The sequence below is a fragment of the Ixodes scapularis genome, unplaced genomic scaffold, assembly GCF_016920785.2.
Source record: "Ixodes scapularis isolate PalLabHiFi unplaced genomic scaffold, ASM1692078v2 PGA_scaffold10__122_contigs__length_95168666, whole genome shotgun sequence".
NCBI classification, from domain to species: domain Eukaryota; kingdom Metazoa; phylum Arthropoda; class Arachnida; order Ixodida; family Ixodidae; genus Ixodes; species Ixodes scapularis.
Window position 1 is genome coordinate 48057920 of NW_024609836.1, and position 25837 is coordinate 48083756.

At 44.2% G+C, this 25837-nt stretch overlaps 1 protein-coding gene across 1 annotated transcript in view; it reads left to right on the forward strand.

Annotated features, from left to right (window-relative positions):
• The first annotated feature begins 799 nt into the window (after positions 1-799).
• The window catches only part of LOC8026778 (carboxypeptidase M-like), a 42546-nt gene continuing 17508 nt past the window's right edge, over positions 800-25837 (forward strand). The window contains exons 1-6 of the mRNA XM_040214340.1: positions 800-1016; positions 5760-5857; positions 13185-13357; positions 16500-16687; positions 22949-23117; positions 23179-23327. Coding sequence (XP_040070274.1) covers positions 800-1016; positions 5760-5857; positions 13185-13357; positions 16500-16687; positions 22949-23117; positions 23179-23327 — 994 coding nt within the window. The remainder of the gene's footprint in view (positions 1017-5759; positions 5858-13184; positions 13358-16499; positions 16688-22948; positions 23118-23178; positions 23328-25837) is intronic.

A 25837-nucleotide genomic window follows, 5' to 3' on the forward strand; every position in this document is an offset into this window, starting at 1 on the left:
AGACTTTCCCGTCTGGCACAGGTGACGTCACGAATGTGCCCAATATCCCAAGACGCATCGCGCTCTCCGATGGCTGATTTTTGAGCGCGCACCCAATCGGGCCCTTCAGGGTGAAAAATATAGCCATCCGTTCAAACTACAAAAGCGCAAGTATGATTTACGGATATCATTGATCATATTAAACCTATTTCTGACCATAATAAGTGTATTCCAAGTTTCGCTTCAGTATCCCTTTAAAACATCTGCCCGTTTGGCCAAACGGGCAGATGTTTTAATGATCGCGCCCGCGAACATGCTGCGGCTACATGGGCTACCCCGTCGGGCACTTCGCCACGCACTGCAGCTGTTGCTCGTGCACACCGTCATTCAGTGACACAAGGTTTTTGGCCAGATACGCCGATCGGATTTCGAGGGAGCTGCATGAGGCCTTCTAAATAAAAGAGAAAGGCAAGGACTGCATTAGTGACACCTCTGTGTCACTATCGGCAAAAGAGCACACTTTTTTACGAAGGGGGCTACACCGGATGTAGTATGACTGTGTAGTATGACTGTGTTTTTTCCCATGAGCATATAAGAGAGTGGTTTTTTTCAAAAACGCCAGTTGCGAGTGCGCCTTGTTTTCGTCTCCTTTCTTGTTTCTTGTCCTTGTGTATTTTCGGCGCCCTGAAAGTTATCATGAACCAACTAGCCCAGATTGCCATTCTTATGTATTAATGATGAAAACACGTTTATAAGTGTGCGTGTTTTGATCTGCCTGACTCCGGAATGCATGTCCTCTACTTTCGCAGGTTCCGTCAGTATGCGGCCTTCCAACTGGTGCGCGTCGGGGCTGGCTCTCATGTGCGTCCTTCTGTACCTAAGCGCCGTGAAGCACGTGCGCGGGAAAAGCACGGGAGGCAAGAAGCGTAACGATTACTCCTACTACAACTACGAGGAAATGACGGCCTTTCTGCGCAATGTGAGCACCAACTACCCGGACTTCACCAAGCTCTACAGCGTTGGAAAGTCCGTCGAAAGTAAGCCACGCGTCGATCTACCAGAGAAAGACAAATTTACTCCATTACTATACTTCTTTTCACCTTAAAGGGTAACTGCAAAGAAAAAAAAGTTTTTTTTTTTAAATAGCCTAATTGGGACAAGCATGTCAAAAAACAATTTTTCCGCGAGAAAAAACATTTTTTACAGCAATATTTATTGCGTGAGACTGATTTTAGTTTGCGGCTATTTCGCCCGTTTTAGATCGCGCGCCACGAAGTTGTGATTATGTGACGTCAATCCCAAAAGGTTCTCATTGGCTAAGAGTTTGATTGACAGCTTAGATCTTGGTTGTTAAACCTTTGTTATTCGTTGCAATTTCCTTTTGAGCGGCATATTTTTACGTTTAAAGAATAACCCATGTGATGAGAGTTATTATTCTTTACAAAAGGTTTACAAGACGGGCACTTCCGTTTGGATTCATACAAACAAAAGCTTTGCCATCTTTCATGGCCGCCGAAGTCTGCTCCCGCCTGTCTCGCCTACCTCGACTAATCGTTTCGCCGAAGTGATCAGTGTTTCGTCGTTTCGTGCTGACCCAGGTGCTTGAGTGAGACTTCTTGAAGTGAAGTAGTGTGTGTTTCGCAGCTGTCGCAGGTGTTAGTGATAGGAAGCGACGCGGGGTTTTGGCTTTCATAGCGCGGTTCTTTCGTTTTCCTCCTTGCTTGCTTAGCGTGCTTTTTTTTTTTTTTTTGCTTGTTTGTTTGTGCGTGCAAATGCTGACTTTTCGGAGATGTTAGATGCGTGATCCCGACAGTGAGCCTTCCAGCAGCCATGTCGCCCCGAAAGGAATGCTATTTGGGTGGAGGCAATCGGGCGTTCGCTTAGCGACAAACGTGTCCAGTTACGTTCTCGTCATATCGCTCTGGAGGCCGTCGAGATTCGCCCCGTGTGCACCTAACGTCCGCGACTAGACAGAAAATAAAAAAAGCACTATGTCCACTACATAAAAATGGTCTCAGTTCATGCATCTGTAGGCAGGTACGAAATCGTGCCAATTTATTCACACCGCACGATGCAACACGTCGCTGTGCAAACGCAGTCCAACACGAAGCATAAAAACGGCAGATTTAGGACAACAATGCGGAGTCCATTGTTCAATTAAAACGTAGTAATTTTGTTGAAAACGCCCGCAGCTTTTTACTCACGGAATGCGTCGGGAAACTTCCACATTTTGAAACAGAACGAGGCAGATTTACTTTTAAGAACGCTCCCAGCGTCCTCCCGGACCAGTTTGACTGGATCAGCTGACGACGACGGGACTTAACTGGTTGAACGTCAACCCCACAACAACCAATTTGCGCTCCGTGTTAGCACCGCATTACACACACCACAAACGTTTCAGCTCTGTCTCATCGCCGTGTTGCACCAAACGGAACGAGATCGCCGAAACCAACGCAGCGCTGTCGTGAACCTTGGCTCGTGGTTGCGCACTTGTGGATTACGTGACTCCCTTCGCTTTGAAAGCGCGCACGACGATTTCGAACGATACTTTCCATCTTCCGGGAACATCACAGGGGCACTTCTCCGGTCACGTCTTCGCTACATGTGCCAACATGTGCTCGCAAACCGCGTCAAACCAAAAAAATACCACGGCCTGGCGTGGTTGCCAGATCTTGCCGGAAGTCGAGACGCTGCGTCGTTCAACTCCGCAACGCAAGGAGAGTGAGGGGCGGGGCGTACTCCTCTTCCGCGGGGGTCGAAAGAGCGGGAGTTTCAAATGTGGAGAAATTCTGACTCTACTAAATTACGTCCTGTGGCGTAAATATTGATAAAATTTTTTTTTTTTTCGCGGAACATTTGTTTTGTGACATGCTTGTCCCAATTAGGCTGTTTAAAAAAAAACTATTTTTTCTTTGCAGTTACCCTTTAAAGGCCGACCTGCAGAATCGTCTTCTCCTGGGCGGAAAACGGGATCCCCGTTTCCTTCTCTCCATTCCCTCTCGCACTCCTCTCTCCTCTCTTCACGGGAGCGAGTCCCTGAGCTACCCCCAGCAAAAAGGAGGAGGGGCTCTATGTTTCTCGAATGGCAATTGAGAGAGTTTCCATCTTTCTGGCTGTTCGTCAGCCTTTAAGTCAAGACGCAGCCGACGCTGCGAGCCGATGAGACCAATCAAACAGCGCAAAAAGTGCAACGTCATGGTGTTCGTCAAGTGTCGTATCGTGGTCTATCATCGCCGAATCAATCACGTACAGGAAAGATTCAGTGACTTGCGCTTTTCACACTGTTCGATTGGTCCCATCAGCTCATAGCATCAGGTGCGTCTGGACTTAGTGAAACGAAGTACACTCTAAAAAATGCCCGTGCGTCTGCTTTCCCGCACAACACTCGGAGAGCCAATCACCGCAACTTACGGAGGCAGCTCAGCGAATGGCGGTGCCGAGACGTATGTTTAGACCAAAAAACGCAAGTGCTGATTGTTGGGCAAGTTGGTATGGTACGTTAGAAAACATGATTGCGCTTTGAAGACGGGGACATAGGAAGGACAGACACCACAGAGCACTACTTTCAACTGATTTAATTCCAGAACCTCAGCGTAGAAACACACTGCGTCACCGCACCACATCTCAACCAACCCGTGGCCCTGCCACGGACCGCAAGTACGCCAACTCCTTATCCGCCAAGTCAATTGACGCCACAGTGACACAACACGTGCCGGAACTATTTATAGCTGTCAGCCTCCGTAGTCTCTCTAACAGTGGCACATAGATAGGACTGTTAGAGAGATTATGGAGGCTGACGCTATAAATAGTTCCGGCACGTGTTGTGTCAGTGTGGTGTCAATTGACTTGGCGGATAAGGAGTTGGCGTACTTGCGGTCCATGGCGGGGCCACGGATTGGTTGAGATGTGATGCGGTGACGCAGTGTGTTTCTACGCTGAGGTTCTGGAATTATATCAGTTGAAAGTAGGGCTCTGTGGTGTCTGTCCTTCCTATGTCCCCGTCTTCAAAGCGCAATCATGTTTTCTAACAAAAAACGCAGTCGGAGTTGTGACATTAAGCAATCCAAAACGTCACGCTTGCATTGCTTAATGTCACAACTCAGACGGCGTCTCGTAGTTCCAACTGACTGGAAGCGAGGTCCGGCCCAACGCTGCCGCATCATTCGTCCCCAATCTGTGACCCGCGCTGACCGCCAGTAGATGACTTTAAAAAACCAGTACACCACGCCTTTCAATTTACAGTCGCCGTCAGCTAAACACGCGTGGGGCATAGCTTTTTATGTCTACCCTTCTTGCTTTGTGATCGGTTGTCTGGCAGTCTTATCGGCAAGTGCTGTACTCTGATTGGCTGAGGAGCGGTAATCAGATGCCCGGGACCCACCACCACCGTCGTTTCTTAAGCTGTCAGCGACTATAGGCTGTTTTCACTCGGGCAGTTGACCAATATCCGCTCTTTAAAAGTGCGCGCCATCTTGTAGTGGCTGCACAAATTATCCTGGTCCGCCATTGCTTGGGTGCGTACTCTGGGCATGCATTAGACGGGAGGGCTGCGCCAGCGTTCGGCGAGGAACTGAAGCCAATCGTGCGCTTCGTGCCCAAGAAATGGCGACCGCCGCCAAGGTTCCTCGATGAACTTTGGAAGAGGGTCTATTGCCGAGAGTGCTTTTGGCTATCTTTCAATATCAAAGGTTCGGCTGCAAATCACCAGGTCCTGCTTGACCAAAAAGGGGCACTAAAGTGCTGTCTGAGATCCTCTTTTTATGGTTATAACTTAATCTACGAGCTCTAAGAACCCTAATAAATAGAAACACGATTACATTCATGCGCGACCGATTTGGATATTTGAAAAGTGATCAAAGTTCCCGACACGTATCACTTTCTTAATACGCAAATCGGCCTGGCGTGAGTTACTAGCCGGTTTTTTTTTTTGTTTTTTTTTAGAGTGCTTAGAGCTCGTAGATTGAATTTTGGCAATAAAACGAGGATCTCAAAAAGCACTTTAGTGCCCCATTAATAGAAATGATTTCCGAGTTTGAGTCTTTGACTGCGGCAGCTTGCTTCTTTCTGCAGGAGCTTGTTCGACCTGCTCTAAGATGTTAGTGGGTATAAGGTCGTTCTACCTCTCATGATGAAAGACACTGTTTAGTTGACATCTTTAAAATGATTTATCGTAAGGTTGTCAACGCTGCGGTTCAATGGCCGCTGCTTTTAGGCACTGTTTACTTTCATGGTTTCTCCCGGGTAAAGTCGCTCTTAAAGTATTTTTTATCTGTTGGCTTTCTAGAATACATCGCACATTACGAAAACGCAATTTGATAGTAAAAAAAAAGGCTAGACCAATATGCAATACACACTATTTTATGACATTACCACTTTTGGACGAGCAATAAACACAATACATTAGGTGACAGGCTAAGAAGCTCCTCCCACCTATTTTTACCTAAGAAAAGTGAACGCTGGCTAGGTGGTCGCCTCCTTTCCAGCGTTCACTTTGCCAAAGTGGAAAGAGACCGGAGGAGCTTCCACTTTATTCTTAACTTGTTACCGACTATAGTGTCTGCATAAATGCAACGTTGATTGTCAATAATTTTTGCTGCTTTGTACGTATTGTTTAATCCTACGACAATGTACCATATCCAGGCTTAGTGTTTCTTGTGTACACACCATGATCAATATTATTAGAATATTATTCGAAATAATTTGAAGTACCCTTCCAACCCTGGTCGCACCATTCGCTCAAGTTATCTGCGCCTTTGTTCGACTCGCGTCCGTCTTTCCAGACCGGGACCTCTGGGTTCTCCTCATCACCAAAGAGCCGCACGAAGAGCCTCTGCTTAAGCCCAACGTCAAATACGTGGCCAACATGCACGGCAATGAGGTAAGAACGCTACCGACGTACCAAGCGGAGCGCGTCGTATTATTTCCCAATCACTTAGCGAACTACGGGTTAACGTATACGTTGGTTGCTAATGGAAAAACAATGTCCTATATATCTATAGCCTCTTAATATTTTAAGGAAACGCCGGTGCTGCCTACGTGACGTTTTATTGCGGGCAGTCCCAGTGGTCAGAATCTCGCCGTTCGACAAGAGCGAGATTCTGGCCACGAAAAACACTGGCGTAGACGTCTGCACCTGGAATCCTGGTATATTCAAACAACAAAAGAAAACGTCAACAGATCATCGGGCACTCTTCCAAGCGTATACGTCTCAGGGCTTCGTCGACTTACGGAAAAACAGGGGCGCAACCTTCCGAACCGAGTTCCACCGCTGGATATTCTTGATGAAGATGAAGTTTAAGATTATTAAGATGATATAGATGAAGACGACGAAGAAGATTCACCCAACCCATAGTCACCCGTGACCACGGTGGAAGTGATACATTTAGGTGATGACTCTGACCGCTCTTCCCGCGGGGAGCGAGCGACCCGATCGTGTTCGGAGCTAGCCTCGAACCAGGAGTAGTTAGTTCCGCGCCGCCGCGGGCTGCGCTGAGCAATGGGTATGAGGTCCCTCCTCGGCGGCCACGGTGCTGGCGGCGTAGCGCGCTCGCCTTTTTCGCGGTGTGGTGGTGGTGTGCGGCTAGTGGCTGGCCTCGTGTTTTGCTTTGGTGCTGTGTCGATCACAAGTGCCACCGTCGTGCACGAAGGTGAGCCTTAACCCGAAGAAAAAGAAGAGGTTATGCTATTAGGGTGGGAAAGACGTGCTTCCGGGGTACCGCAATCCGGGGTACCGGAACTCTGCAGAGCGAGTGTCCTTGTTTAAAGCTCCATCGAATGACGCTCGCCTGGAGCAGTGGCGTCGTGCGATTCCGAGGGCCGATCGCAAGGTACTACCTAGTGATCATGTTTGTGCCAATCATTTCCCCGACGAACTGATATCGAAATGGTATCATTTGGAATTCTGTGGGAGCGTTCTCCCCCATGCTGCAAATAAGCCCCTGATATCTGTAGAGGCTGTTCCGAGCATTTTCTCTGGCTGCCTGAAGTACCGAAGTAAGACGGGGTGACGCCATATTGTGAGTGTATAGACGAAAAGTGATTTACGTCCTATAACCACTAGTACTGTTTGACTTTCAGTCGCTGTGTCAACATTTCAGCCAGTGTGTCATCATACTGGGTCATCATATAAGTCATTATGTCATCATAAATAAAAATGTTTTCTACTCACATGGTTTGTATGTACCACAGTACCAGTTAACATTGTTTGTATAAACCATTTGTAATGCAAATACCTTTCTGTGCATGTAAAGAATTATTTAGGCCCCACTATGTAAGATTATTAAAAATAATTTAAATAAGAAGCCAGGAGCAGGATGGAAAAAACCTCCCGACCCTATAAAGCCACGGAATGTGTGTAAACAATTTACAGAACTGTCACCAAACATGCTATTGGACAAAACATGCGAGCACGACCCAGCTGTTTAACGGAATTATTGAAAGCCCAATAGATTGCGTCGGGAGGTTTTGTGTTTATACGAGTGTTTTGGTCACCTTGAGTCATCATCGGAATGTTCTCGTTTAAAAAAACATTAACCGCACGAGGGAAAAGGCAATCAGTGCCAATGCGCCAACTTAAGTCCATTATTTAATCACGCAGTACACAGGGACCGAATAAAGAAGGCATAATTTCCTTTACAAGCCCCCTATACCAGCCTTCACAAGCCCCTCTATACGTGGGCGCCGTCTATACCCGTGCGAGTGAAGCGCGCTCGGTGCGCCGAACATAATGTGGTCGCCGCATCGGACAGAGAGTCATCACCTAAGATGTATTTCTTCCACGGTGCCCGTGACCAAGGGACCGAGCTGGTCCCGAAACGTAGGGTATTTTGTTTTTATTCAAACTTGGTTAGAGTTTATATTTCTTTCAGCCAGTCTAAATGGCATTTCTGTTTTATCTCTAAATTAATTTCAAGAATATGCAACTTTAAGTTTTTTTGTTTTTTTTTCGATTTCACATTTTTCCCAGTACCCCGCGTTGTCTGCCCGTACGTATCCGTCGTGACTCCATTTTCCGGCAGTGCTTTCATAATCGTACGACGATAGTTCTCTTTCGTTAGCATCGATAGTAAAACGACACTCGACCGTCGATATGTATTGATAGTACTATCGATAGTAAACTATCAATAATAACTATCGATGGAACTATCGCTAGTCAACTATCGATAACACTATCGATGTAACATCGATAATCCACTATATATAGTTTTCGACACTTTCGATTGTTCTAAGAAACAAAACTATTGATCATATTGATGGTAACTTGTTCGATAGTTTTGAATCACTAATGTATATATTAAGAAATCATCGTTCTACGAGTGTCCGGCTTGTCACGTACCGAAAGTTTTAGGGTTAACAGTGATATGACGGAGGGCACAGAAATCCATAAATTGTAATAAGGTGGTTTAAATTGGAATAAGGTGAAGAAATGTTTTTATTTTTTTATGTTTTTTCTTTCTTTGTTTTCTTCAATAAAATTCTTCACGTAGACAATTGTATTCTTTGTTCCAGGTGCGTTCAAAGTTGCGTCAACACGAAATTGGGAAAGTGCTGTTTTCAACCTCACTTAAGCGCGATTTTTTTATTTTCACAAATACAAAAGTTTATTGCAAAAGTAACCTTTTACAGTTGTATGGACACATTTCTCGACCTCATAGAAACTTTATTGAAAACAATAAATAGGTGTGACACCACTATGACCGACCTTACCTGAGAACACCCTACAAAAAAAATGCTCCGTATTATATGTAATCCCTCCCACGACAGATTACATATGATGTGCAATAGCCGGTTAGTATAATGTGCAACCGATTTTTGGGTAACAGATACATATAGTATGAAATAGACGGTTTGAATATTAGACGGTTGATACGTGATTTCATGTTTTTTCATAAGGGTGTTAACGATGTTGTTGACCGCACAGCGCGACTAACTTGTGTACTACTTCGTGTTCCTCAAAGGTCTAGTCGTATACGCTCATTGTTTTATCCTTCTGTTTTACACAACACTGATTCCATTAGCCGTCCGCAACCGGATTTTTAACGAATTCGAATCCATCTTAGATTAATTTGATATTGCTATTTTTGAATGCGATCAAACATTTAGAAAGTTCGTTGACGCCTTAATTTCATTCTGACGAGTCAAAATTTGTTCTTGAGATGTGAACTCTTAGTATTGTGACGTAGGACACCACTAAAAATGCGCGTAATTGTTTGTGTGGCTCGGAAAATAAAGCAAATGAATGAATGAATGAACGATCACCCCGGCAGTGCTGTTTCTACAAGCCTGAATGTGATACCAGTATATAATTTGCCCGAATTTTGTTTATGTATAAGATATAGGTAAAAAAAATGTTCGTAATCTTGTTGAACTGGTTTCCCCAACGACGATATCGCCAACATACCCTACTCGTAGCATAGATAAGTGGAGAGTATACAGTTGTAGAACCTGCGGGGAGCGGAGTCTATCGCACATTCTTCCTAACCTACTTAATTATTTAAACGCTCAAAGCATCCAGCCTCTAACATCAAAAACGAAAGATACTCGAGACTTTTTTTAAGAGTGAATACATGTAAATATTTTACTTAGCGTCATACCTTGTACTTTATTATTATTTTATTTTTTGGTAGTTTGTAATTTTTACATGAATTTGAGAAGTGTGCCCATTTTAGTTTTTGAATATTATATGAAATTGCAGCTTCATGCTCAGTCCGCCTATGAATGGTTGTCGGAGCAGCTTTTTTTACTGCGTGGCAAAGTGAGTTTCGAATTGTAAAATTGAGTATATATGCATTTTATAATTGTTTCCGTTTTTAAATAAATATATATCGCTGAATTGATTTTTTTCTCGGTCTGCTTTCATCATGTACCCGATATCAAATAAATAATAATTAGTATTATAACATACTGACCATGTTTAAAAGAGTTCTGCTACAAGTCCTTATGTTAGGGTCATTGCGCTCACGAGACCACCAGTGCATACTAGGCTTTAAAAAAACAGAACCAAGCAACGGTATATTTAAAAGCGATCATCCTGGAATAATAAAGGAACGTCATGAAATCGCTAAGCTCGCGAGCTTCACTCCTTAGGGAACTTGCAAATGTGGACAGCGTTTCTTATTGTCTTGATGGGTAAACTTAAAACAAGGTTGAGAGAGAGCTTGCTCTTTAATTGAGTTCCTATTAACTAAGCCATGCGGGAATGAAGTAGCAAAGGGCACTTCTGCCTGAGTGGGCCTCTACCCCCGCAATTTAGAGCATGTATAAACTGCAAAGTATATACAAAGGAACAGGATACTAAATGTTTCATATTTCTGTGAATACTACAATATAGCTTACAGGTATCTCCATAAAAACATCTTTACCACGGAATGGGCACACGAACTACGAACTAGAATATAGACACTAAAGTAATTTGGTTGTCTTTTGGGAGGAGGGGTAAAATTAAAAGAAACCAGCGTCATTATTTAGGGAACAAAAATGTCAAAGCAAGCAACAAATGATATTCACTTGTCACGTGGATACCTTCGAAAGTCAAGCCTTCTTTAATGAAACATATGCTGCTCATAGCCAAATTTATTGTCAATAAGTGTGTGTAGTCCGCACCCTTTTCTCTACTATTTTACGGCGATACCAAGTCAGTGTTAATTACTAATATGTTTATTAATACATGATGAAAACAGCTCAAACGAAGAAGTCAAAGGGAAGGAACATACGCGACAGGACAAAGCTGCACTCACACCTTAAGTTTTATTAATGCGAAAGCATTAACTGTCCCATAGAGCGAGGCTCGCCAAACGGCACCTTAAAGGGCAACTACACTAAAAAAGCCGACCCTATAGAAATGGCTGATATCGCTTCGGGGGCCAAATACGGTCATACCTGAAATATCACGTAAAACGGACGCTGCATTCCCGATTAAAACCTATATTAAAAATGTTCTTCCGGCTCGCTTAGCTCCCGACAGCGGGTGAGAAACGCTGGCACCAGGTAAGCTAGTGAAGCAACACTGGGCAATGACGTAGGTTTCGTCCTGTGCTCTCGTACAAAACGCCGCGGACGCTTCGTTTCCCGTGGCATTCTGCGATTCTGCTGACGGCAAGAGGTGCTTACCGTGTTACCCTGTGTTCTCCTATTTTTAGTTGCATCCTGGCAGTTCATTTAACTCCAGCATAGCTTCCTCGACCTCGCGGAAAAGAGCGAAGCAGTGCTGCTCACTCACACGCGTGTCGTGGAGCCGGAAAGACTCGCCGGATTCGCGTTGGGCAATGTCGAGCGTGATTTGTAGTGCTGTGGGTTGCATGAACAATCTGGTGCGCAACCCCGGAGCTGCGGTTCCACCAGTTCCCAAGAGACCGGAAGAGGCACAGGGTGTGGATCGGTGCCGTTCACCGGATAGACTTCAGAAAACCGGGGACTCCGAGCTCCATCGCGAAGCTCTGCTCCCACCACTTTACGACAGACACCCACACACGGGATCTGCGGCGGTTGACTGCTGCGGGTTTCTCCACGAAACATGCGTCTTTGAAGAACGATGCGGTGCCGTCGCTGTTAGCGTACTGTCCGCCGGCTGCTCCAGCACGAGCGGCCGGTCGCGGCAGTTCTAACTAGCCGGCACATAAAGGCACTTTAGCTTTAACAACTTAGACCGCTTGTGGTTACCACATATCAATCTATCTCCCATTATTTCTTTTTCTCTTGTTCTGCGAGCAAGAAACAAATACAGTAAAGCTGCGCCGGCACTGACCGCGTCACATTTACAGCAGTCGGATTCGCTTTTTGGTAAGCAAATTTATTAATACAAATTAAAACTTACTACATTTGGTGCATATTAACAAAGTGCAGCGGTAAAAAAGAAAATGTGCAACTTACCGTCTACTTTGAAACTCCACGTGCGACTGAGCCGGCAGTGTCGGTTCGTCAGCTCAGGAGCGCGGGACGAGAACTACGTCATGCCGTCGACGCGCCTCTGTCTAGGTTGTTGGTTTATATTTTCTTCGCTAATAAAACTTTAGTTGCGAGTACAGCTTCGCCCTGTCGTGCGTTTCATTCCTACGTTTTCGTCATTTGAGCTGTTTTCGTCATATATCACGTTTGCCAACACACTCAATTCGCTACCTTAGTACTAATATGTTTAGTAACGCAGAAACTAAGAAATTCAATTTTTGGTTTTTCATAATTTGGGAACATGGCCGTTTTTTTTACAGCATTTCTCAATGCACGATGTGATAAAGGAACTTTGTCCACTTTCTAAAGCTTTTCTTTTTGTAATGTTTGCATTAGCTAAGTGTAAGAGATATAGAGGGTTCTAGGAAGAGATAGATGCGATGGAAAGACGTAAACGGTAGCCCAAACAAATTTTTGTTGTACGTGGAGCGAGCAGTAGATGATAATGTGTCACAAAAGTATGGGGGAATACACTGCACTCGACACTTAGCCTCTAAGCTGCCGACGTACAATTGAAAACCCTAAAGCCTCTGGGTTACACTGCTCACACTAGGGTGCCTCAATGTCCTTCTCTTTAGGGTGATGCCACCCTTTGTGGTACCCGATGCCGGCAGCACGCGGTCACGGGTAAAATACAAAGAAATCGACGAAAACAAAATGTCGCCAGAGCACAGTCAGCGCCAGAAACGCGTGCAGGCACACGCTCTTTCACGCGCTTCTGAGCAAAAAATAAAAATGAAAGTGCGGGACAAAAGGGCCGGATGTCTCCATCCTAAGCAAAGCGCACATGAAGGCACCCTAGCGCATATATCCTACAAGAGACAGTCTGCAAACACGGGTCACCGCAATATCCTTGGTTCGAATGCCGCGTGCCCACGTTGCTCCTTGAACACGTTGCCATGCGGCATTCGAAGCACGGATCTCGTGGTGACTGGCGTTCGAATAGGTTTGCAGACTGCCTTTTGCGTGATGTAAAAGCAGTGTCTGAAGTCGGGGTCACACTGCTTGTCCATCCTTCAAAGGCTGTCTGGAGACACTGTCTGATGCGGGGTTCTTCCTTCTATGACACTCCTGCCTGCAGACATCTTTGAAGCATGTTTGAAGCAAACCAGCTTTGAGCATGCTTCAGGCGGGTCCGCAGATTATTTTGCCATCGTGTCTTGCGTATAATGTACGAGCAGTTTGACCGGAAATTCATTGAAAACTACCAGTTTAAGTTTTCCATTCGATGACGTACTACGTGGCCAGTGCGCTTTTCGCAGGTCGTGGGCCGCCAGCTGATGGTGTATCTGATCACGCACCTGCTCACCGGGTACAGTACGGACGCGTACGTCCGCAACCTGCTGGACAACACGCGCATCCACATCATGCCCAGCATGAACCCAGACGGCTTCGAAATCTCCAAGGAGGGCGACTGTGAGGGCGCGCATGGACGGTGCGTATTCAACCGTGGCATCTTCGCGGCTGCTTGCAATGATCCCCCTCAAACCCATTTGGGTTTGAGGGGGATCAACGGTTGCATCGTACAACCACTATAGTGATCGCTCGCGACAAGAGAACACCGGAGAGCTTAGATTGAAGAAAGCATGCAACTCAAACCGCGGGAAGCGTTTGGCTTTTATTGGCGGACGCCTCCTGCGGAGATTGGTCGCAAGTGCGCATGCGTTGTTGCGTGGCGAGGAAGAAAACAGGTGGAGAGGTGGAGACGATTGCTGACGATGGACCCTTTCCACTGCTACCTCGCAGCTCGAATTGCAAGCGCGCCCCATGAAGCACACAACCCAGCGGTTGGAAGCTCTCCGTAACGATTGATAAGCTCTCTAGAGAACACACTGGCATGCTGGCGCCATCTGTTGGCGCTTCAAATTTCTGTAGGACAGTAGACCGAAAGTTTCGCAGCCTTTGCGAGATCCAAGCTACGCACTGAGAAATGGTCAATCATCACATTTTCAGAGTTGGCTTCCCGCCCACGGTGAAAGAATGTTGCGTAAAATATGCGCAGATCAAAAGTGTTCCAGGGTTGCCCGATATATGACGACAGTGTCTCCTTTCGTCGTAAGCGGTTGTGACGCGCAGTCAATCCCACTCAAAACGCAATGGCGTGAAACTGCCATTAGGTCTCCAGTTCGTGTCCCAAAAGGAAGATCTGCTACCACTCAATGGTGATATCCTGGGATCACGTGAAAGTGCATCCTAGAGGCAGAATCAGAAAATATTTTTTCAAAGTTTAACAAACGTGTGTTTGCAGAAGAAAGGCGGGCTCCATATGCTCACAACGGCGTGAAGGCCCCTGTGACTCTCCTTCTGTTCTAAAAATATTTTCGAGACGAATTTATCGAATCGATGGGCAGTTAGGTCGACTAAATTTTTCATGTTTCCAGTGGTCAAGGGTAGGAAAACTCCGACGTGAGAACAAGCGAAATTCAAGCTGCAATGCGTTATTGGACGTACGGTCGACCACAGAAAACGGCAAGGGAAAAAAAAAAAAAAACTTGTTATTTAAAAAAGGAAAAATAAACGCACATTGCACAACCTTTTGATATTTTAGTGGTGCAACAATTACGCTCTATTACCTCGTAAGATGCGGCATCTTGCATGCATTGTCATCCACAACGTGTGGTGCCGAGACCAGTTATGTGCAAAACAAGCAGAAAGTCGTGTACCTTGAACGCAAACACAATGCACTATCTCGATGTGCTCGGAAAGTGTTTCTGTATTTTCTTCTAGTGCTTGCTACTACTTTCTGTGTCCTCAGACGTTAATTTCGTTGTTCATTCTTTGTTGGCAGCAGAAGTTGGGTAAGCAGAAGGCATGTTTACTCGAGTCTTTGTTCGACGGAGTAGTACAAACGAAGCGTATATCTATAGCTTGCCGAGATTAAGTCAATAGTTCCTATATTTTGTCTGCCATTATGGCAACCTTTTTTTTAATACCTCGGGTGCCCACAAACTGAGTATTAGTTTAGAACCCAGTTCACGGTAGGCTCGGTTGTGGGTCTAAGATTACTTCTATCTAGTTGCGTTGTCTAACACTGCGAACGTCCAAGGTTTTCTACTGAAATTTTTTAGACATTTATATAATACAATATTGCAGGATAGCTTTTTTGTGTCGAGTCATTTCTATTTTATTCATGCATGTTCCTTAATGCTTTGGAATAAATTCAACAAAATATGCCATAGAACGTAGATCTTGCACGTCGATAGGTTCAAAGGCGAACAGATACTTTACCCGGTGTTACTAATTCACCACCACCTTAAAGAAAGAGCACAATAAGCACTCTCAAAGCCACAGCAGAAAGTCTATTCTCTTGTAGGGTTTGTAGTAAACGATAGACTGATTTACCTGTTTATTTTTTGTTGTCTTATAGCATTTTCCTTTGTGTATAGCGCAGGTGTGCTGCCTCATGGTGTGCCTAGGCTATACTTTTAAAATTGCCCATTCATCTACTTTTTCGCACAACACTGGGAGAGACAATCACCGCAAGTTACGGAGGAAGCTCAGTGAATGATGATGCCGAAACGTATGTTTACACCGAAAAACACAGTGTGACTTGCGATATTAAGCAATACAAAACGTCGCGCTTGCATTGCTTAATGTCAAAACTCAGGCTGCATTTTTTTCATATAGTTTCGGCCTTATCATTCGCTGAGCTGCCTCCGTAAGTTGCGGGAATTGACTCTCCCAGTGTTGTGCGAAAAAGTAGACGCATAGGCTTTTTTTTAGAGTGTATTCGGAAGATTGAGTCGTAAATCAAGGGCGCGTATTTAACTGACCAGATGTTTAGGTTGAATGCTCATGCTGAGCGTTAGTTAGATTGCTAGATGTACAAATTCATGTACAAGATGTCATTGATTATATTTAAGACACGCAGACGACCCATTGGTTTAGTGTTTTATGCAGTAGCGACAGTAAAACCAGTAGCATAAGTTTTGCGCGTATTCTTCACTTAAAGGCGTCTTACTAAAGTGCAAAACTTTCAAGGGTCTAGTGTGCAAATAGTGTGGAAAGGCGCGAAGCTTTATTGTACTGTTTTCGCCCAAAACCGTCTAAAACTAAAAAAAAAATGTTCTGCGCGGTAAATGAAAACAAATGGTTAGCATTAGTGTTCACCGCCGTCAGTAATGATCAACGGGTTCTGTAAAAGTGTACCCAATAAAAAACTTTCAGCCTTTCCACTCTGGTGAAGATGGAACAGCTGCGGAGCTCTAGCTTCTGTTCTCGGCGGTGGCTTTTCAGGCGAGCGATCTGCTCGTCTTTTGCAAGGGAATCTGAACTGCTCGACGAAGTGGAACTTGAGGCGATAACGGCCTTGCGGCGGTGGTTGCGGAACCATTCGCGCTGTTGCGCACAATGCCGTCGCTCAGAGACGATGACACCGAACTCTGCACAGCTACCGCCATCTATGAGCGACGGCGGCAACCAGCCGGTTGTCTTGTTGCCGCCGTCGCTCATAGATGGCGGTAACTGTCCAGAGTTCGGTTTCACAATTTATTTGCTGGGGAACACGATCCTGGGAAAATTAGTTCTTAACAGCTCCGCTGTAATAGAAATAACACATACGTGCACTACTTACGCAGGTGCAACGCCCGCGGAGTGGATCTGAACCGTAACTTTCCGGACTACTTCGAGACTCAGACGGAGATCGAGCAGCCGGAAACCACGGCAGTGCGTCGCTGGATCCACGAGATGCCTTTCGTGCTCTCGGCAAACCTCCACGGCGGGGCCGAGGTCGCCTCCTACCCCTTCGACAACTTGCCAAACGCCGGTGAGGCAGGGGTAAAAAACCCTCATTAGTCAGCCGGTCCGGTAATCAGAGTGCCCGATCTCGAATCACAAAAAGAAAATTTGATTTCAAATCACAGAACTGATCTTAAACGTAACAAAACTAATTTAATATTTTGCAAATCTCACTAAAAAGCTGATTTCAAAACTCACAACTCTCACAAGATTAATTTCAAACCTCAAAAATCTCACAATACTAGTTTCAAATCTCGCAGAAAGCTAATTTCAAACCTCACAACTATAACAAAACTAATTTAAGCCTCATAAATCGTAGACAACTAATTTAAAATCACCCAAAAAAGCCTATTTCAAACCTTCCAACTATCATAAAACTAATGTCAAACCTCACAAATCTTATAAAACTAATTTCAATGCTCACAAAAAATGTAACCTCAAACCTCGCAACTATCACAAGACTAATTTCAAACCTCATAAATCTCGCAAAACTAGTTTCCATTCTCACAAAAAGCTAATTTAAAACCTCGCAACAATCACAAAACTAATTTAAAACCTCACAGATCTCACAAAAATATTTTAAAACCTCATAAAGCTCACAAAACTATTTTTAAATCTAACAAAAAGCTAATTTCAAACCTCACAATTATCACAAAACTAATTTCAAACCTCACAACTAACACAAAACTAATTTCAAAACTCACAAATCTCACAAAACCAGTTTCGAACCTCATAAATCTCACAAAATTATTTTCAAATCTCACAAAAGGGCCATTCCATGCAAAACGTCCCAGACGTTGCGCTCGACCCCTTCCGATTTCTAAAAAACAAAATGTATGGCTTTTTGCCGCAATGTCCGTCGCCATGTCCTAAAATATTTTTGACAAAATTTTTTTTTGATGACATGAGCGCAGTTTTAACTTTAAAAAATAGCGTGAAACTAGTCATCACTCAATAATTGATGAAAAATCAACTTTTTAGTGAAACACCCTACAATATTTTTTTTTAATTTGCACGGCTTTCAACTTACAATGTGGTTGGGCTTGTAATGTTTTGTTTAATTTAACTATTTAAAAAAAAGAAATGAAAATCTAAATTTTTTTGTTTTTATCAAAAATATTTAATTGCTTCCGGGACTTCATACAACTTTTTTACAGGCTGCCCTGCAGGTATATATTCTATGAAAAACGTATAAAACCGCTCAAATAAATATCCCGCAGTAAACAAAAATCCTGAAGTTGCAAAAAAAAAGTGTGTTTTGACGCATAAACAGTCGTTTATTTCTTCCTGAGGTCGTCCAAGTAAAAACACAAAAAAGGTGGGTTTGGAAGAATAATTAATAATCTTTTGAATCTGAAATTTTAATCAAATTAATATTTGTTTAAAGCGAGAAAACATGTTTTGAAGTTGAACTCCCGCACCACAATCCAGCGTCGCTTCTTAACGCCTCTTCGCCGCACAGCACGCCACCTGCGACGATACATCACGCGATTAGGTCCAAAGAAAGAGCGGAGTTTTCTGCCGCTTCCCCTTGTCCGTCTTTCCGGCTACAAGGGAAGAAACGGCGGGCACCGTGTAATAATCGGAGGTGCCGCCAGTGCGTAGCAATAGCAGGCCCATTGTGCCCTTTGTACCCGAGGGCGGCTACACGGGCGGCAGCAGCTGACGTGGACTTCTCCTAAAAGGTAAACGCGATAATATCACTGCGAAATCTTGCTGTCACGCATACTGCGGTGAAAACGCGGAACTATTCAGCGACGCATGAATTTGCCATTTCAAAGCCGATTTAAACACAAACGAGGCGTGAGCCTCCAACAGCGCGCATTCGTTAACACCACATCACCTCGTCGTATGAGATTGCCCGTTTACGGGGCTTTTGTCTTGCTGTTTACATCTGTCCTGATGTCGAGAAGAGAGAGTGATTGCGATGTGTACGAAAGAATGAGCTAGCTCACTAGTGGATGCTCTTACCTGGCAGCGCTAAGCATTTGCTGATATCAAGACAGTGGAAGACCACAGGAGGACACAGCCGCGCAAAACGGTCTAAATAGGAAAAGCCATAAAGCAACAAGAGTATAAAAAAGCCTTTTTCCACCAAGATGTCCCCGACAACTCGATGTCCTGCTGTCTACCTGCGTGCGCACACCGTGATACCGTCGCACACTTTGCTGGGATCGACGATGGCGTGCTGTGCAGAGAAGAGGCGCAAGGACGACGCCAGGTTGCGCCGCGAAAGCTAAATATTAAAATGTTTTTTTCTTCTTTAGAACAAAATTATTTTATTTAAACTTTCAAGAACAAAAGGAGATAAACTCTTCTGTAGAAGTTTCCACGTTACATATTTTTCTTTGGGCCACCTCAAGGCAGAATGACGCCTCTTTAAACGACAAAACGCAATCGTGCACAAAATTTCTGTTTTCTGCAAGATATTTAGTTGAACGGCCTGAAACATTTTTGTGTACAGTATACCTACATGGGTGTCAAGAAGAGTATTTACAGCCGCATGCAGCAAAACCATAGTTTGTAACAAAACTAAAATATGCTAAAATGCTCATAATACCTTATTTTTTAAAACTGCTTCGAGCTCACCAAATTCCGTTACCATGATCCTTATTACTTAGCAATCCCAACACCGTATGGTTTTTAGACAAAAATAGTCCTGTGTTTTGTAAAAAAAAATCTTTTATCTTTCATCAATTATAAAAGGACTCCCTAGTTCCAACCCTTTTTTATTAGTTTAAACTGCCATCACCCGATGAAATTTATTTTTCGTCAAAAAATATGTTAAATAGGCACCACAAACGTTACGCTCAAGAGCCATCAATTTTATTTTAGGAATCGGAGGTGCCCGTGGGACCTTTGGCATGGCATGGAGAAGTCCTGGTCACCTGATTCCGCCCGTCGTTTATGCATCGTGTTTCGAGCAACCTTCGGGTACAAAGGGCACAACGAGCCTGCTATTGCTACGTTCTGGCGGCACGTAGCAATAGCTGGCTCAAACTTTCAGAATCAAGAGATTATTTATTGTTCTTCCGAACCCACGATAGTTTGTATTTTTACTTGGACCACCTCAGGGTGAAATAAACGACTGTGTATGCATTAAAACACACTTATTTGCAACTTCAGGATTTTCGTTTAATGCGAGCTATATAATTGGACGGTTTAAAACATTTTTATAGATTATATACGTGCAGGGCAGCGGGTAAAAAATTATATAAAATCCCGGGAGAAATTCGATACTTTCAATAAAATTACAAAAATGTTAAAATTTTCAAAAATGTTTAGCTTTTTTTTAAATATTTAAATTAATCAAAACATTACAAGCCCAACCACATTGTAAGTCGAAGGCCGTGCAAATTTAAGGAAATATATTGTTGGGTGTTACACTAAAAAGCTTATTTTTCCTCAATTATTAAGTGATGCCTAGTTTCACGCTGTTTCTAAAAGTTAAAACCGCGCTCACGTCATCAAAAAATATTTTTCGCCAAAAGTATTTCAGGGCAGGCTACGAACATTGCGGCAAAAGGCCATGGATGTTTTTTTGCTAGAAATTGGATGGGGTCGAGCGCAACGTCATGGACGTTTGACATGGAATGACCCAAAACAAATTACAAACCTCATAAATCTCATAGAACTATTTTCAAATCTCACAAAAAGCTAATTTCAAACCTCACAACTCTCGCAAAACTAATTTCAAACCTCACAAACCTCACAAAACTAATTTATACCCGCACAAATCTCGCAAAACTATTTTCAAAATTCTCAAAAAGCTAATTTCAAGTCGCACAAAAAGAGCTAATTTAAAACCACACAACTATCACAAAACTAATTTCGAAGCTCACAGTTCTCAAAAAAACTAATTTCAACACTCACAAACAAAGCTAATTTCAAACCTAGCAACTATCACAAGACTAAGTTTAAACCTCACAAATCTCTCAAAACTGGTTTCAAATCTCACAAAAAAGCTCATTTCGAACCTCACAACTATCACAAAACTAATTTCAAACTTGTTAACACAGAGGTTCGGGCGAGTTGGTTGCTTATGATGTACAGGGGGAACAGCGCACCCGGAAAACAATCACTCGAGTCAACATACACACAAAAGAAGCGGACACGCACCACACAAAACTCACAAAACTATTTTAAAAACCTCACAGAAAATGTTACAGAATATCAAAACTTGCAACTATCACAAACATGATTTTAAACCTCACGAATCTCAAGATCATTTTCAAAACTCACAAAGAGCTAATTTCAAACCTTACAACTCACAAAACTAATTTCAAACCTCACAAATCGCATACAACTAATTTAAAATCGCACAAAAAAGCTCATTTCAAACCTCCACAACCATCATAATCAAATCTCACAAATCTCACAAAACTAATTTCAAACCTCACAAAATCTCACAAAACTGTTTTCAAATCTCACGAAAAGCTCATTTCAAACCTCACAACTATAACAAAACTAATTTAAACCTCACAATTCTCAAAAACTATTTTCAAATCTCACAAAAAACTAATTTCATACCTCGGAACTATAACAGAACTAACTTCAAACCTTGCAAATCTTACAAAAACCTAATTTCAAACCTCACAACTATCACAGAACTAATTTCAAACCTCGCAAATCTCACAAAAAGCTCATTTCAAATCTCACAGAAAGCTAATTTCAAATCTAAAAAAAAGCTCATTTCAAATCACACAAAAAGCTCATGTAAAACCTCACAACTATCAAAAAACTAATATCAAACATCACAAATCTCACAAAACTATTTTCAAATCTCACAAGAAGTCATTTCACATCTCACAAAAAGCTCAATTCAAATCTCACAAAAAGCTAATTTAAAACCTAACAACTATAACAGAACTAATTTCAAACATCACAAATCTCACAAACTATTTTCAAATCTCGCAAAAAGCTCATTTCAAATTTCAGAAGAAGCTCATTTCAAACCTCACAACTATCACAAAACTAATTTCACATCTCACAAAAAAAGATAACTTCAAACCTCACAAATCTTACAAAACTAATTTAAAACCTCACAAATCTTACAAAACTAATTTCAAACCTCACAACTATCACAAAACTAATTTCACACCTCAAAATCTCACACAACTATTTTCAAATCTCACAAAGAAGCTCATTTTAAATATCACAGAAAGGTGATTTCAAACCACACAACTATCACAAAACTAATTTCAAACATTACAAATCTCTCAAAAGCTCATTTCAAACATCCAAGCTATCACAGAACTAATTTCAAACCTCAAAAATCTCGCAAAACGATTTTCAGATCTCACAGAAAGCTCCTTCCAAATGTCACGAAAAGCTAATTTCAAACCTCCCAACTATCACAAAACTAATTTCAAATCTCACAAAAAGCTCATTTCAAATCTTGCAAAAAGCTCATTTCAAACCTCAGAACTATCACGGAACTAATTTCAAACATCACAAATCTGACAAAACTGTTTTCAAATCTCACAAAAAGCTCATTTCAAACCTCACAAATATTACAGAAATAATTTCAAACATCACAAATCTCACAAAATTATTTTCTAATCTCACGAAATGCTTATTTCGCAACCTCACAACTATAACAAAACTAATGTCAAATCTCCCAAAAAAAGCTAACTTCAAACCTCGCAAATCTTACAAAACTAATTTCAAAGCTCACCCACACGCACCCACACACACATGCAGATACAAAAATATCCGTGGACGAGATATTGCAGCTTTCATGGTCCCTAAAAAATTAGGGAACTCGGGCGTGGCCAGTCCCGAGCATCTCATTACCGCTCCGCAGCCGATCAGGTTGCGGCATCAGCAGATAAGAACACCCAAAATCCAATCAGGAATCAAGAAGCGTAACCATGATGCGCCACACCCTGAGTGCTGTGAGTGACTATATCTACATCCCCTGCAACCACAATGTTAATATGTTTTATACCATTTTGAAAGAGGCATAGAAGAACGTTCGCAAAACCGAGGAGTTGTAGCAATCGTCCTCGGAAACATGTGTGAGCAAATAGTGGGCCAGCGTCCTCTAACTGTATTACCTGGAATGTTCATGGTGTATATATTCGCCCATCCGAGGGGGTATTCATGAAGCGACAGAGATTGGCATGGCTTGACGGTAACAATCATACTGTTGTGTGAGCCACACTTCGCCCTAATGCGACGTTGACTCGAAAGGCCTTAATCACTGCAGTCAGGAAGAATCGAGGTTCATATTCCGCGTGTTCGCACTCTCGCGTTTCTTTTTCTCCTCTTTTCACAGAAGCCGCAGTGACCAACGAGGACACGCCGTCGCTGACGCCCGATGACGACGTGTTCAAGCACATCGCGAGCGTGTACTCGTTCAACCACGCCAACATGTACCTGGGGGCGCCCTGCCGCATATTGTCCTTCCCCAACGGCACCACCAACGGAGCAGCCTGGTACCCGTTCGCAGGTGGGCGTTTTGCGGGTTCCGTCGCCTGGTCCACTTTCCTTACACCGTGTTGTTCTCGTAGGCAGCATGCAGGACTACCATTACGTTTGGGAAGGCTGCATGGAGGTGACGTTGGAAATCTCCTGCTGCAAGTACCCGCCGAGACAAGAGCTTCCCCGCTTCTGGAAGGACAACAAGCAGGCCTTGCTTGCCTACTTGGGCGAAGTCCACAAAGGTACCTTCTGCTTGCCGACTGCGTCATCGCGCACTTTAGGACGTAATTCCGAATATTTTTGTTTGCACGAGGGAGATGCGTTCCCATACGTCCTGGCAGGCTGCATTCGTGACGCTGCTAATGCGTTGTACAAAATATACGGTCTGTATACACACTGTCTGAGGCGTGTCTTCTCCTTGTGTGACGGTCCTTCTAGTTTTGTCATACTTTCTGCGGACATGTCTTCGAAGCGTGTAAGAAGCAAACATGCCTGGAACACGCGTAAGCCAAGTCCGCAGATGAATTTCTTATCGTGTCTGCAGCGGAACACCGTGTCCTTTGTATGGAATAAGCAGTATGACCGCGGTTTTATCGAATCCTATTCTGACACGAATGACAATTGATGAGGCGATGATAACTGGAGAAACTAAACGTTTAATGGAGCGAAGTTGTGTCCAAAACAAAAAGGAAACAGAAGATAACAATAGAGCGTCGCGGGCGTTGATGGCGGCGTAACAGCAGGATTGTACGCTGGAGCGAGACTGATCCCGGCTCGCCACGCGGAGCCCCTTTCTACACGCGTTGGCTTCTGGAACAATCGGCCCTAGAAAATTCGGCCCGAAGAACATTTCTGACCTATAGAACAAACAACACGGTTCTCGAATTTACCAGAACATCACATTGCAGAGTCAACAAAAATGTGTAACAGTGGCCAGGCATCGAACCCTCGCTTTTTTTAGTGGAAAGCAAGGGCGATAACCGTTAGGCCACGAGCGCGCAGCCTGCTTGCTCAGCTGCGCGCGCGGCATGATTCCCTCCTTAAAGAAAGCTCATCGTCCCGATGCAGCACGAAAAGAAAACAAAAATCCACAACAAAAGGAAAGCAGAATAGTGAGCCCCAGTTCACTCTTTGACGAGAGTACAGAGTTCTATCGTTCGTAATACGGCATGAGCCGGACGACGTGCACAACCTCGGGTCGTGGCTGGCGCCTCGCACATCGGCGCGTTCCGTCGCAAACAACTTCGTTGTTTAGAGCGCCGAGGCGTCGGATGATTTTGTACGGCCCGATATAGCGTTTAAGAAGCATCTCGCTGAGACCGCGGCGGCTTATCGGTGTCCACACCCATACCCGGTCTGCTAACCGAAAGTGGACGTCCCGGCGACGAAGGTTATACTGGCGTGCGTCTAATCGCTGTTGGTCTCGAATCTTGATTTTTGCCAGTTGACGATCTGCCTCCGCGCGTTGAGATATCAGTTAAGCGTCTTCGTTTCCATCATCGGTTGGCACGTGATGCAGCATGGCGTCGAGCATCGTGGTAACCGCACAGAAGTGCATCTGTTGAAACGGCGTCATTCCCGTGGTTTCTTGAACCGCTGCGTTGTACGGAAACGTAACGTACGGCAACACCTGATCCCGCGTCTTGTGCTCCACGTCGACGTACATAGAGATCATGTCGGCGATCATCTTGTTAAGTCGCTATGTTAGCCCGTTGTTCTGCGGATGATAAGCGGTGGTTCGTCGGGGGCTGGTATGACTAAGCCGAAGAATCTCTTAGGTCACCTGTGCCACGAAAGATGACCCTCGATCTGTGACCATGCACTTCAGGTGCGCCGTGTCGAAGCAGAATGCACTCGACGAAAAACTTGACAACTTCCACCGCTGTTCCCGATGGAAGAGCTTTCGTCTTGGCATATCGTGTAAGATAATCGGTAGCGACGAAACTTCAACGGTTCTCATGCGTCGATGTTGGGAACGGCGCAAGTAAATCTATTCCGACCTGCTGGAAGGGCGTAGTCGGGGCAGACATTGGCTGCAGGAGTCCTGCTGGCTTCGTTGTAGGCTTCTTACGTCTCTGGCACTCATGGCACTACCGTGTGTTCAAATGGACGGTTTTCGGGAGTCTCGGCTAGTAGTACTTGTCACGAACCCGGGCGAGCGTCCTGCTGTAGCCAAGGTGTCCAGCTATCGGGTCGTCGTGGCATGCTTGGAAGATTTCTTCTCCCGGGCTGGCAGGAACAACAAGCAGCCAGGCAAGGTTGCTGGTTCCGAAGTTCTTCTTAAAGAGCACGCCTTGCCTTAGAATGAAGCTTGACAAGTCTCGGGAAAAGGCTCGTGGAAATGAACGTCCTTGACCCTCGAGGTGGTCGGTCACGGCTCCAAGTTCCGGGTCGTCTCGTTGAAGTGCTCTCATGTCGGTGTCTGTAACTGCGCCGAGAAAACGGGTGTCGTCGTCGTCGTCGGTGCTGTCGGTAGGAGATTCGGCTGGGTCCCTAGACAAACACTCGGCACCATTATTAACTGGAGAAACTAAACGTTTAAAGGGGCGAACTTGTGCCCAAAACAAAAAGGAAACAGAAGATAACAATAGAGCGTCACGGGCGTCTATGGCGGCGTAACAGCACGATCGTACGCTGAAGCGAGACTGACTCAGGCTCGCCACGCGGAGCCCCTTTTGTAGACGCCTGGGTGCTTTTAAAACAATCGCCCTAGAAGATTCGGCGCGAAGAACATTCTGACCTAGAACAAGCA